The sequence below is a fragment of the Canis aureus genome, chromosome 32 (assembly GCF_053574225.1).
Source record: "Canis aureus isolate CA01 chromosome 32, VMU_Caureus_v.1.0, whole genome shotgun sequence".
NCBI lineage: Eukaryota > Metazoa > Chordata > Mammalia > Carnivora > Canidae > Canis > Canis aureus.
The window spans coordinates 9,784,412-9,802,265 of record NC_135642.1 but is presented as its reverse complement, the minus strand read 5'-3'; the positions used below and the strand labels follow the sequence as shown (position 1 = coordinate 9,802,265).

General features: G+C 39.6%; 1 protein-coding gene across 16 annotated transcripts in view; it reads left to right on the top strand.

Annotated features, from left to right (window-relative positions):
- The window catches only part of LOC144302962 (uncharacterized), a 776,799-nt gene that overhangs the window by 333,630 nt on the left and 425,315 nt on the right, over positions 1-17,854 (top strand). For 15 of the 16 annotated variants that reach the window (XR_013369976.1, XR_013369977.1, XR_013369974.1 and 12 more), the window contains one exon: positions 13,442-13,499. Coding sequence is in view for 4 of the 16 variants with exons in the window: in XM_077880547.1 (XP_077736673.1) it covers positions 13,442-13,499 (58 nt within the window). In the remaining 12 variants the exon portion in view is untranslated. Of the gene's footprint in view, positions 1-13,441; positions 13,500-16,681; positions 17,274-17,854 lie in introns of those variants that run through there. The other variant, XM_077880548.1, reaches the window with a different exon arrangement.

The following is a 17,854-nucleotide window of genomic DNA, read 5'->3' as shown; positions in this document are numbered from 1 at the left end:
ATGTCGAGGTGTTGACGGTTTTTATTGATTTTAGGAGGGGGGGGAGATCTCTCTATTTCCTAGATCTGAATGCCTGTTTCCCTTCCCAGATTAGGAAAGTTTTCAGCTATGATTTGTTCAAATACACATTCTGGCCCCCTGGCCTTTTCAGCGCTCTCGGGAACCCCAATTAAACGTAGGTTTTTCTTCCTCAGACTGTCGTTTATTTCCCTTAATCTATCTTCATCGTCTTTTAATTGTTTGTCTCTTTTTTCCTCAGTTTCCCTCTTTGCCATCAACTTGTCCTCTATGACACTCACTCGTTCTTCCACCTTGTTAACCCTCGTCGTTAGGACTTCTAGTTTGGATTGCATCTCATTCAATTGATTTTTAATTTCTGCCTGATTGGATCTAAATTCTGCAGTCATGAAGTCTCTTGAGTCCTTTATGCTTTTTCTAGAGCCACCAGTAGCTGTACAATAGTGCTTCTGAATTGGCTTCCTGACATTGAATTGTAATCCAGATTTTGTAACTCTGTGGGAGAGAGGACTGTTTTCTGATTCTTTCTTTTGAGGTGAGGTTTTCCTTCTAGTCATTTTGCTCAGTGAAGAGTGGCCAAAAACAAGTTGTATTGGGAAAAGGAGAAAAAGAGAGAGAGAAGGAAAGAAAAGAGAAAAAGAAAAAAGAAAAAAGGAAGAAAAAAAGGAAAAAAATGAGAAGAAAAAGAGAAAGAAAAAGAAAGGAAAAAAAGGGTGGGGGAAGCAAACAGAAATCAAAAAGCAAAAAACAAACAAACAACAACAACAACAAAAACACGGGGCAGTATCTTCTGATTCTGTGTACTTTAAGTCCCTTGACTTCCCTGGAACTGGTCCGTCTAGCTGGTCTTCTGGGGGAGGGGCCTGTTGTGCTGATGTTCAGGTGTTAGCCCTTGGGGTAGCTGCTCAGCCCCCTGCCTGGTGCAGGGCTCAGTGGGGGTTGTTTACCCCGTGAGGCCCCAGGAGGAACAACCCCAGTGGCCGCAGCTCTGCAGCCCTGGAGTCAGCTCCCGCAGTAGCTCCGGAGCTCTCTGTCTGCGGGGCCTGGAGGCTCCGGGGCGGGGCCGCTGATCTGCTCAGTTCAGGGCAGGAGCGTCCTCGCTGTCCTGGGCCCTCCCGGCCTCTGCCTGTCCCGGGGGAGGCCGGATCCTGGGTGTGTCCCGGCGCCCTGTGCTCCGGGGCCTGCGCTGTTGGATTCCCGCTCCCGCCCCGCAGCCCCCTCCGCGGAGCCGCCCCGAGCCCCCCCGAGCTGCTCCGGGTCCCCCCGTGCGCGCTGCAGCCCTTAGGGAGCTCGGCTCATCTCCCGGGGCGCAGGTGCCTGTTACTGTCCCGGGGAACCCGAGGGCATCCCCGCCCTCCTGGGTCCTGCTCCACCTCCCTGCGAGCCCCTTTCCCCCGGGAAGGTCGGTGCAGCTCCTGCGTCTCCGGGACGGGGCTCTCCTGTCCTGGGGACACTCACCCCGGCCTCAGCCCGGCTCCTCGCGGGCCCCTCCCCCTTGGAGGCCTTTTGTGTCTTTATTTCTTTTTCCCGCGAAAAAGAAGCGCAGGAAATGAAATAGAAAATAGAAATGTTTCTATTTCTTGATAGAAGCACGAACTCTTCTCACTGTAGCATTCCAGCTGGTCTCTCTTTAAATCTCAGGCCGAATTCGTAGATTTTCAGGATGATTTGAAGGTTAGGTAATTTGGTGGGGTCAGGTGACTTGGGGACCCTGCTCTTCTGCCGTCTTGCCCCTAACTCCCATATCTTAAGTGTAGTTTTGCCAGTAGCTTACCATTCCAGATTTTAAATACATTTGACTCACTAATTTTATAGCTGACAGAAGAAAATCATTTCAAAAAATTTCCATTACTAGACAAGATTTTGATAGACACCAGTAATTCAATATGTCATGTTGTCCAATAGAATATTACCAGGAGTTATTCTCTCAGGTTCCATTTTCAAGATTTTTCTTAAAAAAAATATAACTCATTTGACAAATTAGGTGCTTGTGAAAACTTCACATATTGTGAGTGTTAACTTGGCAATTTTGCCTTTGGTTTTTCCTAGTTAAAATATGCTAATTTTGTGCAGAGGAGAACCAGTTCTCTCTACATTTATATATTGCACTTATGTTATTACTGCTACACTGGATTTTCTATATGAATCTCTTCAGGAAGCATGATCAATGCCCATAATTCTGACATAATTATTTGAAGGAACAGAATAACAAATAATACCATTTTAAATAAAGTCATATCAATCTGTTTCCACTCCATTCTTTTTTATTTTTTTTAAAGATTTTATTTATTTATTCATGAGAGACACAAAGGAGTGAGAGAGACATAGGCAGAGAGAAGCAGTCTCCATACAGGAAGCCTGATGTGGGACTCAATCCCGGAACTCCGAGATCACGCCCTGAGCCAAAGGCAGACGCTCAACCACTGAGCCACCCAGGCGTCCCACACTCCAGTCTTTTTTTTAAAAGAAAACATTATATTTATTTATTTGAGAAAGATAAAGAGTGAATGAGTGGATGGGTGGGGCAGAGGCAGAGGGAGAGGGAGAAGCAGACTCCCCATGAAGCAGAGAGCCCAACATGGGGCTCCATTTCAGGACCCTGAGATCATGACCTAAGCCAAAGGCAGATGCTCTACCAACTGAATCACCCCAGCACCCCTCCACTTCATCCTTAAAGTAGGACTTCATTTTCTTAAACCACCAAATACTTCCGAAGTTGAATTTTATAAAGAGAACTTACTTTGAATCATTTCAAACTTCTTCTCAATATTTTTAAAGGTTCAAGTGAAGTTTCTTATGATTAATATTTTTCATGATCAATACAGCCTGGACATAATTGCCTTATTAGATTCACTAAAATACTGTCACAACAATTTTACAAATGACTCAAAAATACGCTTTTAAAGAAAGCATATTTAACATAATTATGCACTAAAACTATTAAAGATTTACCATCTTGGAGACTTCGTTTTGATTTTGACTTGTTAATTATTTTGGCATTGAAATGGAGATTTCTGAATCAGTATATATGATACAGTCAGTATTTCTTACCGGCCACTGTGTGGCAAGTATATCTGACTATGACCTTAATCTCACTATTAATTGCCATGGTTGGTTTGGCTGCTTTGTTTCTTATGTACCTCTGAGCACTGAACTCAAGTGATGATAAGATTGTTTATATTATTGTCCTTAGTGACCTCGCGGCATTGGCTATTTAAGATCCGAGTTTCTCGAAACACATGGTGACTTCTGAGTGATTTTCTAGACTATACTGCTCTCAGGAATGTAAAGCCATAGCTCCTTCTAATCCTTAAATGCTTACTGGCATAAGATATGAGTCCCTGACAAGAATATACACAGGCATTCATGAAAAGATGATATTTATTGGCACTGAACTGGACTATAGATTTTTAGTCCACCATACTTATGTCCACCATACTTATGTATGTATTTTTAGTCCACCATACTTATGTTTCCCCTGCAGAGACCTGGAATTGAGTTATTGAAAACAACAACAACAACAACAACAAAAACAAAACTTGTGTATATACTTTTGGTGGAATAAATCTAGATTATGTAATCTGTAAAGTTCTGGACTCAGAGTCATGTGGCATTCTACTTTTGATAATGTGCTATCTATTACAAAATTATATATATATATATATAAATTTGTGGAAGTCCTACATGTTTATTTTAAGGAATATAAAAAAAAGATGAATAAAAGGAAAATAGGACAATAAAAATTCTCAGGGAGCAACATTATTAAAATGGAGAAAATATCTTTCATTTTTAAATTAGTTGGGTTTTTTGTATATATTTTATTGGAGTTCAATTTGCCAACATATAGCATAACACCCAGTGCTCATCCTGTCAAATGCCCCCCTCAGTGCCCATCACCCAGTCACCCCAACCCCCCGCCCACCTCCCCTTCCACTATCCCTTATTGGTTTCCCAGAGTTAGGTGTCTCTCATGTTCTGTCACCTTCTCTGATGTTACCCACTCATTTTCTCTCCTTTCCCCTTAATTTCCATTCACTATTTTTTATATTTCATGAATGAATGGGACCATATAATGTTTGTCCTTCTCCGATTGACTTACTTCACTCAGCATAATACCCTCCAGTTCCATACATGTTGAAGCAAATGGTGGGTATTTGTCGTTTCTAATGGCTGAGGAATATTCCATTGTATACATAAACCAAATCTTCTTTATCCATTCATCTTTCAATGGACACCGAGGCTCCTTCCACAGTTTGGCTATTGTGGCCATTGCTGCTAGAAACATCGGGGTGCAGGTGTCCCGCCGTTTCATTGCATCTGAATCTTTGGGGTAAATCCCCAGCACTGCAATTGCTGGGTCGTAGGGCAGGTCTATTTTTAACTCTTTGAGGAACCTCCACACAGTTTTCCAGAGTGGCTGCACCAGTTCACATTCCTACCAACAGGGTAAGAGGGTTCCCTTTTCTCCGCATCCTCTCCAACATTTGTGGTTTCCTGCCTTGTTAATTTTCCCCATTCTCACTGGTGTGAGGTGGTATCTCATTGTGGTTTTGATTTGTATTTCCCTGATGCCAAGTGATGCAGAGCATTTTCTCATGTGCCTGTTGGCCATGTCTATGTCTTCATCTGTGAAATTTCTGTTCATGTCTTTTGCCCATTTCACGATTGGATTGTTTGTTTCTTTGGTGTTGAGTTTAATAAGTTCTTTAGAGATCTTGGAAACTAGCCCTTTATCTGATATGTCATTTGCAAATATCTTCTCCCATTCTGTAGGTTGTCTTTTAATTTTGTTGACTGTTTCTTTTGCTGTGCAGAAGCTTTTTATCTTGATTAAGTCCCAATAATTCATTTTTGCATTTGTTTCCCTTGCCTTCGTGGATGTATCTTGCAAGAAGTTGCTGTGGCCAAGTTCAAAAAGGGTGTTGCCTGTGTTCTCCTCTAGGATTTTGATGGAATCTTGTCTCACATTTAGATCTTTCATCCATTTTGAGTTTATCTCTGCATCTGTTGTAAGAGAATGGTCTAGTTTCTTTCTTTTTTTTTTTCTTTTCTTTTTTTTTTTTTTGGTCTAGTTTCATTCTTCTGCACGTGGCTGTCCAATTTTCCCAGCACCATTTTTTAAAAATTTGTTTATTGAAGAGACTGTCCTTTCTCCAGTGGATAGTCTTTCGTCCTTTGTCGAATATTAGTTGATCATAGAGTTGAGGGCCCATTTCTGGGTTCTCTGTTCTATTCCATTGATCTATGTGTCTGTTTTTGTGCCAGTACCACACTGTCTTGATGTTTACAGCTTTGTAGTACAACCTGAAATCTGGCATTGTGATGCCCCTGGATCTGGTTTTCTTTTTCAACATTCCCCTGGCTATTCAGGGTCTTTTCTGATTCCACATAAATTTTAAGATTATTTGTTCCAACTCTCTGAAGAAAGTCCATGGTATTTTGATAGGGATTGCATTAAATGTGTAAATTGCCCTGGGTAGCATTGACATTTTCACAATATTAATTCTTCCAATTCATGAGCATGGAATATTTTTCCATCTCTTTGTGTCTTCCTCAATTTCTTTCAGAAGTGTTCTGTAGTAGTTTTTAGGGTATAGATCCTTTACCTCTTTGGTTAGGTTTATTCCTAGATACCTTATGCTTTTGGGTGCAGTTGTAAATGGGGTTGACTCCTTAATTTCTCTTTCTTCAGTCTCATTGTTAGTGTATAAAAATGCCACTGATTTCTGGGCATTGATTTTGTATCCTGCCACACTGCCAAATTGCTGTATGAGTTCTAGCAATCTTGGGGTGGAGTCTTTTGGGTTTTCTAGTATCATGTCATTTGCAAAGCGGGAGAGTTTGACTTTTCCTTTGCCAATTTGAATGCCTTTGATTTCTTTTTGTTCCCTGATTGCTGAGGCTAGGACTTCTAGTACTATGTTGAACAACAGTGGTGAGTGAACATCCCTGTCATGTTCCTGATCTTAGAGGAAAGGCTCCCAGTGTTTCCCCATTGAGGTTGATATTTGCAGGCAGCCCGGGTTGCTCAGTAGTTTAGTGCCACCTTGGGCCCAGGGCGTGATCCTGGAGACCCGGGATCGAGTCTCATATCAGGCTTCCTTCATGGAGCCTGCTTCTCCCTCTGCCTGTATCTCTGCCTCTCTCTCTCTTTCCTCTCTTTGTTTCTCGTGAATAAAGAAATAAAAAATATGTAAAAAATAAAAAAAAGAGAGAGAGAGAGAATGATATTTGCTGTGGGCTTTTCATAGATGGCTTTTGAGATGCTGAGGAATGTTCCCTCTATCCCTACACTCTGAAGAGTTTTGATCAGGAATGGATGCTGTATTTTGTCCAATGCTTTCTCTGCATCTATGGAGAGGATCATATGGTTCTTGTTTTTTTCTATTGTTGATATGATCTGTCACTTTGATTGCTTTATGAGTGTTGAACCAGCCTTGCATCCTGAGGATAAACCCCACTTGGTCGTGGTGAATAATCTTCTTAATGTACTGTTGGATCCTACTGGCTAGTATCTTGTTGAGAATTTTTGCGTCTGTGTTCATCAGGGATATTGGTCTATAATTCTCCTTTCTGGTGGGGTCTTTGTCTTGTTTTGGAATTAAGGTGATGCTGGGCTCATAAAACGAGTTTGGAAGTATTCCATCCCTTTCTATCTTTCGGAACAGCTTTAGTAGAATAGGTATTGTTTCTTCTTTAAACATTTGATAGAATTCCCTGGGAAGCCATCTGGCCTTGTAGTTTTGTGTCTTGGGAGGTTTTTGATGACTGCTTGAATTTCCTCACTGGTTATTGGCCTCTTCAGGTTTTCTATTTTTCCTGTTCCAGTTTTGGTAGTTTGTGGTTTTCCAGAAATGCATCCATTTCTTCTAGATTGCCTGATTTGTTGGTGTATAGCTGTTCATAATATGTTTCTTAAAGTGTTTGTATTTCCTTGGTATTGATTGTGATCTCTCCTTTTTTATTCGTGATTTTATCAATTAAAGTCTTTTCTCTTTTCTTTTTAATAAGGCTGGCTAATGGTTTATCTATCTTATTAATTCTTTCAAAGAACAAACTCCTGGTTTTGTTGATCTTTTCCACAGTTCTTCTTGTCTCTATTTCATTGAGTTCTGCTGAAATCTTTATTAACTCTCTTCTTCAGCCTGGTGTAGGTTTTATTTGATGTTCTTTCTCCAGTTCCCTTAGGTGAAGGTTAGCTTGTGTATTTTAGTTTTTTCCAATTTTTTAGGGATGGTTGTATTGCGATGTATTTCCCCCTCAGAAGTGCTTTTGTTGTATCCCAAAGATTTTGAATGGTTGTATCTTCATTCTCATTAGTTTCAATGAATCTTTTTAATTTTTCTCTAAATTCCTGGTTGATACTTTCATCTTTTAGCAGGATGCTCTTTAACCTCCACATGTTGAGTTTCTTCCAAATTTCTTCTTGAAATTGAGTTCAAGTTTCAAAATATTATGGTCTGTAAATATGCAGGGTACAATCTCAACCTTTTGGTATTGGTTGAGACCTGATTTGTGACCCAGTATGTGGTCTATTCTAGAGAAAGTTCCATGTGCACCTGAGAAGAATGTGTATTCAGTTGCATTTGGATGTAAAGTTCTGTATATATCTGTGAAATCCATGTGGTCAGTGTATCATTTAAAGCTCTGTTTCTTTGGAGATGTTGTGCTTAGAAGATCTGTCATTTTCAGAAAGTGCCATGTAGAAGTCTCCCAGTATTAGTGTATTATTATCTATGTATGTCTTTACTTTGGTTATTAATTGATTGATATACTTGGCAGCTCCCACATTAGGGGCATAACTATTCATGATTGTTAGGTCCTCTTGTTGGATAGACCCTTTAAGTACGATATACTGTCCCTCCTCATATCTTACTACAGTCTTTGGGATAAACTTTATCTGGTATGAGGATTGCTACCTGCTTTCTTTTGAGGACCATTTGAATGCCAACGGTTCTCCAACCTTTCATTTTCAGGCTGGAGGTGACCTTAGGTCTAAAATGAGTCTCTAGTAGACAGCAAATGGATGGGTCTTGCTTTTTTTTTCCAGTCTGAAACCCTCCACCTTTTGATGGGATCATTAAGCCCATTCACGTTCAGAGTTAGTATTGAAAGATATGAATTTAGGGTCATCATAATACCTATTCAGTCCCTGTTTTTTGTGGATTATTTCTTTGGGTTTCCTCTTTCTTTTACAGAGTCCCCCTTAATATTTCTTGAAGAGCTGGTTTGGCGGTCACATATTCTTTCAGTTTCTGCCTATCTTGGAAGCTCTTATTTCTCCTTCCATTTTGGATGAGAGCCTTGCTGGATAAAGTATTCTTGGTTGCATGTTCTTCTCATTTAGGACCCTGAATATATCCTGCCAGACCTTTCTGGTTGCCAGGGTCTGTGGAGAGGTCTGCTGTGAATCTAATCTAATTCTCTCCATATAAGTTAGGGATCTCTTGTCTCTTGCTGCTTTAAGGATTTTCTCTTTATCTTTGGAATTTGCAGTTTCACTATTAAATGTCATGGTGTTGAATGGTTTTTATTGATTTTTGTGGGGCCCTCTCTATCTCCTGGATCTGAATGCCTGTTTCCCTCCCCAAATTAGGGAGTTTTCAGCTATGATTTGTTCATATATGCTTTCTGGCCGTCTGCCCCTCTCAGCGTACTCGGGAATCCCAACTATACATGGATTTTTCCTTCAGAAGCTGTCATTTATTTCCCTTAGCCGTTCCTCATGGTATTTTAATTGGCTTTCTCTTTTTTTCTCAGCTTCCTTCCTTGCCATCAACTTGTCTTCTATGTCACTCACTCTTTCTTCTACTTTATTAACCCTCATCATTAGGACCTCCAGTTTGGATCGCATGTCATTTAATTCATTTTTAATTTTGGCCTGATTAGATCTAAATTCTGCAGTCATGAAGTCTCTTGAATCCTTTATGCTTTTTTCCAGAGCCACCAATAGCTTTATACTTTATGCTTCTGAATGGGCTTTCTGACATCGAATTGTAATCCAAATTCTGTAACTCTGTGTCAGAGTACTGTTTCTGAGTCTTTCTTTTGTGGTGAGTTCTTCTTTCTAGGCATTTTGCTCAGTGCTGAGTGGCTGCGTCAAGAATATCAACCACAACCTAAGTAAATTTCACCCTAAATGATTCTGCCAAGGTCAGAGACTAGTAATTGCAAACAACAATCAGAAGAAATAAAAGAAAAGGACCACTAAAGTGAAAAACAAATTTTTAAATAACGTAGTAAAAAATAAAAGGCCAGGAATCTTAAATAAGAAGAGAGGAAAAAGAAAAAGAAAAAAAAAAGGGGGGGGGTACTGGGAGATGGTGGTAGTGGTGGTGACGAAGTTGTAGTGGAGTGAGTATGTTGTCTACCTGAGGGGTCCTAGAGGGTGATCCTCTTGGTTCTGAGTATATTAAGTTCTATATGTTAGAATGTGCTCAGTCCTAAATTTATATAAACTAGAAATACTTGTAGAGGGCCCCAACATTGACCACCAAAACATAAATGAGATAAAAGAGGGGGGCAGAATGGGAATGAGGAGTCTCACAAAATGAACCAGCACGGTATACCACTTGGTTCTGGGTGCATACTGGTCATGTTTTAGAAGGTATTAACTTACACCATTATAGAACAAAATGAGGCAGAGAAAGCAAAAAACACAGAACAGAAAACACATATGTTGTATATCTCCCAAAATTGATATGTTGAAGAGAATCTGGAAGTAGAAAATATATCTAGGAACTGTAATTGTAGAAATATTAAAGTCAAAAAGGAGGAATCTTAAAAATTAAGAGGTGGTAAAATATTGTAGTTAAGGTGAAAAAGAGAAAAAAATTGGAAATTTACAGTCTGATATAAAAATGAGTTGTACTGGAAAAAGGAAGAAGAAAAATAAAGTAGGGGTACTCTCTGATTCTATATACTGTAAATTCCTTGACTTCCTCTGAAGCTTTCCAGCGCTGCTGGGTCAAGAACTTGCTCTTCCCTTGTCCTTCCAGCTGGTCTTTTGGGGGAGGGGCTGGCTGTGCTGACTCTCAGGTGTGTGCACCTGGGGAGCTGCCCCGCCCCCTACCAGGTGGCTCAGTGGGAGCTGTTTACCCTGTAAGGCCCCTGTTGCCTGGAGGCCCCACTCCGTCCCAGGCACACGGTGACACAGGGAGGAACAACAGTGGCGGCGGCCAGCTCTCCAGCCCTGGAGTCAGCTCCCGCAGTAACTACCGCAGCTCCCAGTCTGCACTGGCCTGGATGCTCCCGGGGCAGGGGCGCTTCTCTGCACAGGTTGGGGGCCCCCGGTGGCAGGAGAGTTATCTCCTTCCTGTGCGCCCGTCCCGGGGGAGCACAGGATCCTGGGCTGTGTCCCCCGGAGCCCTGGGATCTGGGGCCTGTGCTGCTGTAATCCGGGTCCCGGGCGCGGCCCAGAAGGCAGCAGGGCACAGCCCCCTCTGTCTGGAGCCCCGCCTGACCGACCGGCTCCTCCCCGAGGCCCCATCGGGTGCGGGGCTCCAGCCCTTTACCGAGATCGGCCCTCTGTGTGGGGGGCGCTCTCCCCCCGGCCACTTCCTCTGTTAGTGACTCCGAGAGACTGGAGGCTCCGCGGCCCCTCCTGCGGTTCTGCCCGCTTTCCCTGCCGAGCCCCTTCCACCCGGGAAGAATCCAGTGTGGATTTTTAAAGTTCCTGCTTCTCCGGGGCAGGGCTCTCCCGTCCCAGAGGCTCTCGGCGCCCCCTTCGCCCCCCACCCTTTGGCCCGGCTCCTCGCGGGCCCCTCCCCCACTGGATTCTTTTGTTTTTCCCTGCCTTCCTACCTTGTTAGAAGCGAAAAGCCTTCTCTCTGCACGTTTCGGCTGTCCTCTCTTTAAATCTCAGGTCGAGTTCATAGGTTTTCAGGTCGATTTGAGGTTATCTAGGTAAGTTGGTGGGGCCAGGTGAGGTGAGGCACCTGCACTGCTCCACCATCTCGCTCTGCCCTAAATTAGTTGTTAATTACATACTTAATACCTGAACACTTCTCTGTATAAAACAAATTACTAAAGTAAAGATAAATCCACCTGATTTACCATATTGAATTCCAATCTCTACCCAGTTATCGTTTTTTTCCTGTGTAGCACACATACACACACACACACTATTTTGGGATGTATCGAGTTTATAGATTGAATTGGAAAGAAAAACTGACATTTGCAATATGAGATCATCACATCAGTGGAAGGAGTATTTCTCTTTAGTCAGTCTCCTTTTTTGTCCTTTAGTAAAAATACATAGTTTTCTGTATAAAAGTTTTAATATTATTCCCGGGTACATTATGATGTTTGTTACTCCTATGATGAGATTTGTATCACATATTCAAATCTATTGTTGCTGGTTGGAAGGAAGATATTGAAACTGTCTTAGTTCAGATTGTTTTTAACAAAAGTATCATAGACTGGTGGGGAACTTCAACAACAAACATTTTTTTCTCACAATTCTGTCTAATATCAGGGCATAGTCCTATTTGCTATCTGGCAAGGACCTGCCTGCTTCCTGGCTCATAGATGACAGCCACTTCTTATTGTGTTCCCACAAGGCGGTGAAAGCAAGAGAACTCTCTGGGGGCCTCTTACCTAAAGGCACTAATCCCATCATCAGGTCTCTGCCCTCAGGTACTGATCACTTCCCAAAGGTCCTACCTCCAAATACCATCTCCTTGTGGTTAGGGTTTCAGCATAAGAATTTTGGTGGGACACAAACATTCAGTCTGTGACAGAAGCCCCATAAGACTGGAAGTATTCATTTTTTTTTCCAGAAATAGAAATCAACTTTCAGTTCAATTTGAAAGGGCTAAGTAATGTCTCAAAAATATCCATTTTTCTTCAAGTGTTAGACTGCTATAAAAGGTACAAATACTCTTATTTTTAATAAATTGTTTAGTAACTCCTGTTTTTCACATAAGACTATTTGTGTGGCTTTGTTGTTTAAAAACTACAAAACATTTGTAGATAAATGTATTATTGTGAAAATTAATAGTGGTACAAAAAGGGTATTAACTAATGTTAATGATTCCATAGTGAGTTAACAGGGTTTCTTAAAGATAAATTTTTCTTAAAAATATTATGATTTCACTTTGTAATTATAATGTTGGGAGCCATGTCATTTCTTTCTTCCTATTGTCATGGAATTTAATAATGTGGTTTCTGAAATCCTCTACTCACTATTACCACCACCACCACAACATATTTTGCTTTTGTTTTGATTTGTTTGGTTATCTTCCTTGCTGGAATATAGGCCATTTGTTTTTATATGTTTTTTTTTTAAGATTTTATTTATTTATTCATGAGAGACACAGAGAGAGAGAGAGGCAGAGACACAGGCAGAGGGAGAAGCAGGCTCCATGCAGGGAGCCCGAGGTGGGACTCGATCCCGGGTCTCCAGGATCACGCCCTGGGCTGAAGGCAGGCACTAAACCGCTGAGCCACCCGGGCTGCCCCATTTTTAGAATATATATTTCCTCTTTCAATATTCAATATCATGGGATCCCTGGGTGGCGCAGCGGTTTGGCGCCTGCCTTTGGCCCAGGGCGTGATCCTGGAGACCTAGGATCGAATCCCACGTCGGGCTCCCGGTGCATGGAGCCTGCTTCTCCCTCTGCCTGTGTCTCTGCCTCTCTCTCTCTCTCTCTCTCTGTGTGACTATCATAGATAAATAAAAAAAATAAAAAAAACTTTAACCAAAAAAAATATTCAATATCATGACATTTGCATGAAATTTGATGGATGTATTTATAAGAAATAGTCAAAGAGCATTGTGATCTACTAATATTTTTGGTTTTTACCAATGCCCCTTTATAATATAATTGCTCATATTTTTAAGTGCATTAGAACCACCTCTCCATTAGCTGGAGAATGGCCTTGAACAATTTTAAAGGAATATAATTAGGTTTCTGAGCTCCATGTTCTTGGCCGTGTATTTCTATTGTTCTCATAGTATGCCTGACAATGTATTTCTGTTTCTTCTTGGCTTAGTATTATACTTTTCTTCTCAAAACTCTATAGTTAATGCTCCATTTTGTCCTAGGAAGTTCATGTTGAAGAGAGGAAAAAAAAAAAAACCTGAGGACAACTTAATTATTTTTTCCTTTTAGAGATAATGTGGTTTTTGTTTTGTTTTCTGCTGGAATTGGACATATGAATCCCCCTACCCTTTTATGTAATTCCAAGAAAGTAGATCTAGTAGATCTTTTTAATCTATTTTGCATAGGATCTGTGTGAATGGGGGGGTAAGAAGTACTATCTCCTTGCTTCAGGGATCCACAAGAGATCTTTGGTAGCACCTTTGGTCCCCTTGAACAAGCGCATTTTCTACATTCCCTGGAAGAAGTTACTTGTTTGTTTGTGAGTTCAGCAAATGATGGTCAGATCCTTCTGAACATCTCTCTCTCTCTCTCTTTAGTGCTGCTGCTTGCACAGAGGATACTTGTCCAGTTGTCCAGTGTTCTCTGATCCCTGTGGTAAGTGCCAGCCCCTATGCAGGCTGGAAGCCTGCAGTCACACAGTTGTGCTAGTGACTGTATGGGTCTATCTGCCTGACTCAGGGTTAACCTATTGGGAACACTGTTGTAGTCTAAGATTTAAGCCAGGTTCTCAAATCAGCTTTATTAACCAACTGATATTTTTCTCACTACCTGATTCTTCTGTCTTCTTTGTGATTGGGATTCCTCCCATCCAAATCTCAGATCTTTGGTATTGGTATTTTGAATATTTGGCCAGGTATATCTTTGTTCAGAAACTTTTTCTTCCTCCTCCTTGCTTAATTTCTCCTCTAGTTGTTCTCTATTTCTCTTAAATTTAGGAATTCCTATTATTGCTTTGGGGTATGTGTGTGTGTATATGTGTGTGTGTTTTATTTGCCTTTCATATTCCTTACCTAGCAGAAGGTAACCATAACAACACCACCCCCTCCCCCAAATAGGAGCAGTACTCAAGCTCAATTCTAGGATGTTCCCCATTTGGGTTATTGAATTTCTGACTTAAGTAAAACTATAGCTAACTACTAACTTTCTCCTTATCCCTTCATCTGGACCTAAAAGGAAGAGTTAAACATAGAATCACATTTTTCAGACAAAATCTACATAGAGAAGCCCCCCCCATCCCTACGCAAGCAAATAGGAAAAAAACCCCAACTCTTGGCATATGAAAATATGTTGATGTTTTGAGAAGTAGATCGATATGAAGGGGTAAAATATGTGTCATTATTTAAATAGAGCAATTGCAAAATGATTAGGCTATGTTTAAACTCACTGTACCTGTCCTCTGCAGAAGCCAGCTATGACAGTACTTTCATTCTTGGAAGGGCATAGTAGGAGAAAAAGCTTTGTCATCTGATCCCTGCTCACAGCAGTCTCTAGTTATCCTCACCTAATCAAATTAGAAGGTGTTTATGAATTTCTGTTGGGATTCCATCTACTCACTGTTTAGATGGTGTATAGTGATTATGGATGGGTTGAGGTGACTCTTCTTCATTCCAGTAATGTCTACAGTAGCAGACCACTCAGGAATTCTGATGTATGATGTCTCCATGGACAGTATCCAAAGCTGATATAGGCTCTCTATTTTTATCCTTGGGTATCTATTTCAATGACAATTTTGAAAAGAGGCAGTTAGTCTTTTTTTTTTTTTTTATAAGGTACCATCTTGTTTGAAAGTCTGTGCAGTTAAATGAATTACATCAATTTGTGACTATTTCCCTATTTGCAAAGTAGGAATAATCTTAATTACTTCCCAGAGGCATGAAGAAAAACTTAGTTCATAGATGTGAAAAAGATTTGAAAGAGTGCATTGGAAACTATGATTGAGCTTTTGAGTAGTCATAGATATTGCATAAGCAAAAACATTACAAGTTTAGGACTGAAATCTTCAACTATTCTCTGTGAATAAAGGATTCATTCTCTACATTAAAAATAGCCACTGGATATAATAATTTTGTTTAGTGATCTGCTCAGAGGTAACCAGAACAGGGAGTAGTTACATAATCTTGTAGCAGACCATGTGGGCAATCAGAATAAGAACAAATAAAGTGTGTGGTTTCATTTTATTATACATCTGTTATTTTATCTCTATTTACTTTGAAAAAACTGCTTCTTCAGTAAAATGACCCTACGATGAATTTACTATATTTCCATAATATTATGTTGCAAATATTTCTTTATTGCTACAGTTTTACTAACCAGAAGTAAAATGCAATGTTTCAAAATTATTGTTGGACTTTATTTTCTTTTGCTCTATGGAATATGGATGGGAGCTGGTCAGAACTTAAGGGACACAAGATAGTATTTTGGGGGCTTACTATGTTTCATGTATTTATTTTTGTTACCCATTAAAAAATCAAATAACTTCATTTTAAAGAAACTCTTTTAACACCTGAGAGTTAGGAGTGTGTGGATTATTATTGCAGACTTTGGATCATTTGTTTGGCTTTAAGTTGTACACCACCATTATTTAACCATTCCAAGTCTCAATTCCTTAAATAGAATGGAAATTATGTACGTTTACCTGTGCATGTCAGAGAGTTATAAGCACAGAGGATATATATTGATCAAAGTTAATAATAAATGATACTCTTCAATTTACTTTCTTAAAATTACACTGTACTAGAGGTGAAGTCAGTAGGTAAAAATAGCATGATGAGTATACTGAAGGGTTTAATCAGTTTGTTGAAGGCTAAGGATAACAAACAATAGTATTATAAAGCATGCAATAAATATGGAATTCTCCATTAAACTGGAACTTGTAATTCTTAATAGATAGATAATGGGCAATGAGAACTACTAAATTTAAATATTGAACAAATGTTTGCTCCTACCTGTGATGTTGATATTCTACCTGAGGAACAATTTTGTCCACGAAAATAATGAAATACTTGATGATAATATGTCCAACACATATATGCAGAGACTGATTTCTTTAGAGAAATAACTTACGTAGAATAAAATAATGCCAATTGTAATTACTTAGATCGCTTACAAATCTTAATAGAGTAAATCTTATGGTACTTTATTTGGGTGATGTATTTCATATGCCACTGCAGTTTTAATTACATCAATATGGAGACCCAATATGGAGTTTATTAATTAAACTCGCAGTAAAAATAATCATTTGCATTAACCATGATATCTGGTGCTATCAAGTACTTGGCATGCCAATTAATAGAACATGATGCCTTATTTTCTAAAGGTGATAATAAATCACTTAGTATTGACAGTTATGCTCAGTCCAAGTTTAAGACCATATATTGTTGAACTACAGTTCGGAATGCTATTCAAATCATGGCTTCTGTATTTACTATGGTGATTCTACTAAAATAATTTTTCTGCAGTTAAAAGATTATTCCTTACGATAGGTCCTGGTGAATAGTATTTACCAAGGCCACTGTTGGAAACCAGACCACGTGCAATTTGGTTATTCTCTCTGGAGTACCTACCACCTACTCCGTATCATTTTCCCTCACCTCTATTGGCCTTACTCTATTCATTTTAGAGCCCTTAGGTGATATGCTCTGACTTCCAGAAAGTTTACTTGATTCCTTAGACTAAGCTAGGTTCCTATTAAGTACTCACAAAGCAACCAGTACCTTCTTCTATGAAATTACTCATTACATGATATTAATATTACTTATTTTATTCTCTCCTCCTAGCTCAACTCCTAAGACTATACAGTGAACTTTGGAAGGCAGGGATCAGGTCTGCTACATCCTCCTACATCTCTGAAACCTCTGTCTGAGGGGCCTGTCCATATCAGATGTTCCAAAATGATTTTTTAATAAATAAGTAAATGAATGAATGAATGCTTGTGCAAGTAAAAGTTAATTTTCTTAAGCCCATAGGTTGGTATCCAACATCAGTGAATTAACAAGAATAATTCACTAAATAAAACTGTAGAGGTAACAATAAAAAAAGTATATTTTGTAACTGTGAAAAAATATGTCTACTTAAATTTCTTATTCTCTTAATTCAATGGAAAGAACTTAATAACTGTAAATGGAGCTAATTTCTACATATGAACTTTAATCTGAAGATAAAATTGCTGATCTTAAGCCAGCAAAGTGTCTCATGCAGTTATATGGTCTACTTCCAATATGGCCTTCCAATAGATTTATAAATGAATTCTGCTCATCATAATTTTTCCTCTAGCCATTTGAAAAACGTTTTGGACTTTAATTTGATTATTCCAATGGAGTGCACATTTCTGTTATTTCCCAGAAGCTATAAATAAAGAGGAGAACTCATAATTTAACCTCAGATAAGGACATTTTCTTTGTTAAGCAATTGTACATGTTCTTTGAATATTTATTTGTAGTAAATATCAGACATAACTAAGCTGGGTTTTCACCGTAGGTATATTTGAGATCTCTCATCTACTATCTCATAAGAAAGTGTAATATGGTAGAAAGAACCTGCTTATTTCTTTGGATCTAAGTTCACCGTAGGTATATTTGAGATGTCTCATCTACTATCTCATAAGAAAGTGTGATATGGTAGAAAGAACCTGCTTATTTCTTTGGATCTCAGATTCCTTATCTAGATAGTGGGAATTTTGTTTTGGGGTTCAAAGAGATATTATGTGAAGATGCCTGAGAACAGTAGCAGTATTTTACTTTCTTCATTCTACTCTTTCTTCATTTAACCAAGAAGGAAATGAGAGGGCTGAAGAGTAGGGTCCCCAAGTCACCTGTCTCCACCAAATTACCTAGATAACCTTCCAATCATCCTGAAAATCTACGAATTCGGCCTGAAATTTAAAGAGAGAACAGCTGGAATGCTACAGTGGAAGAGTTCACGCTTCTATCAAAGTAGGAAGATGGGGAAAA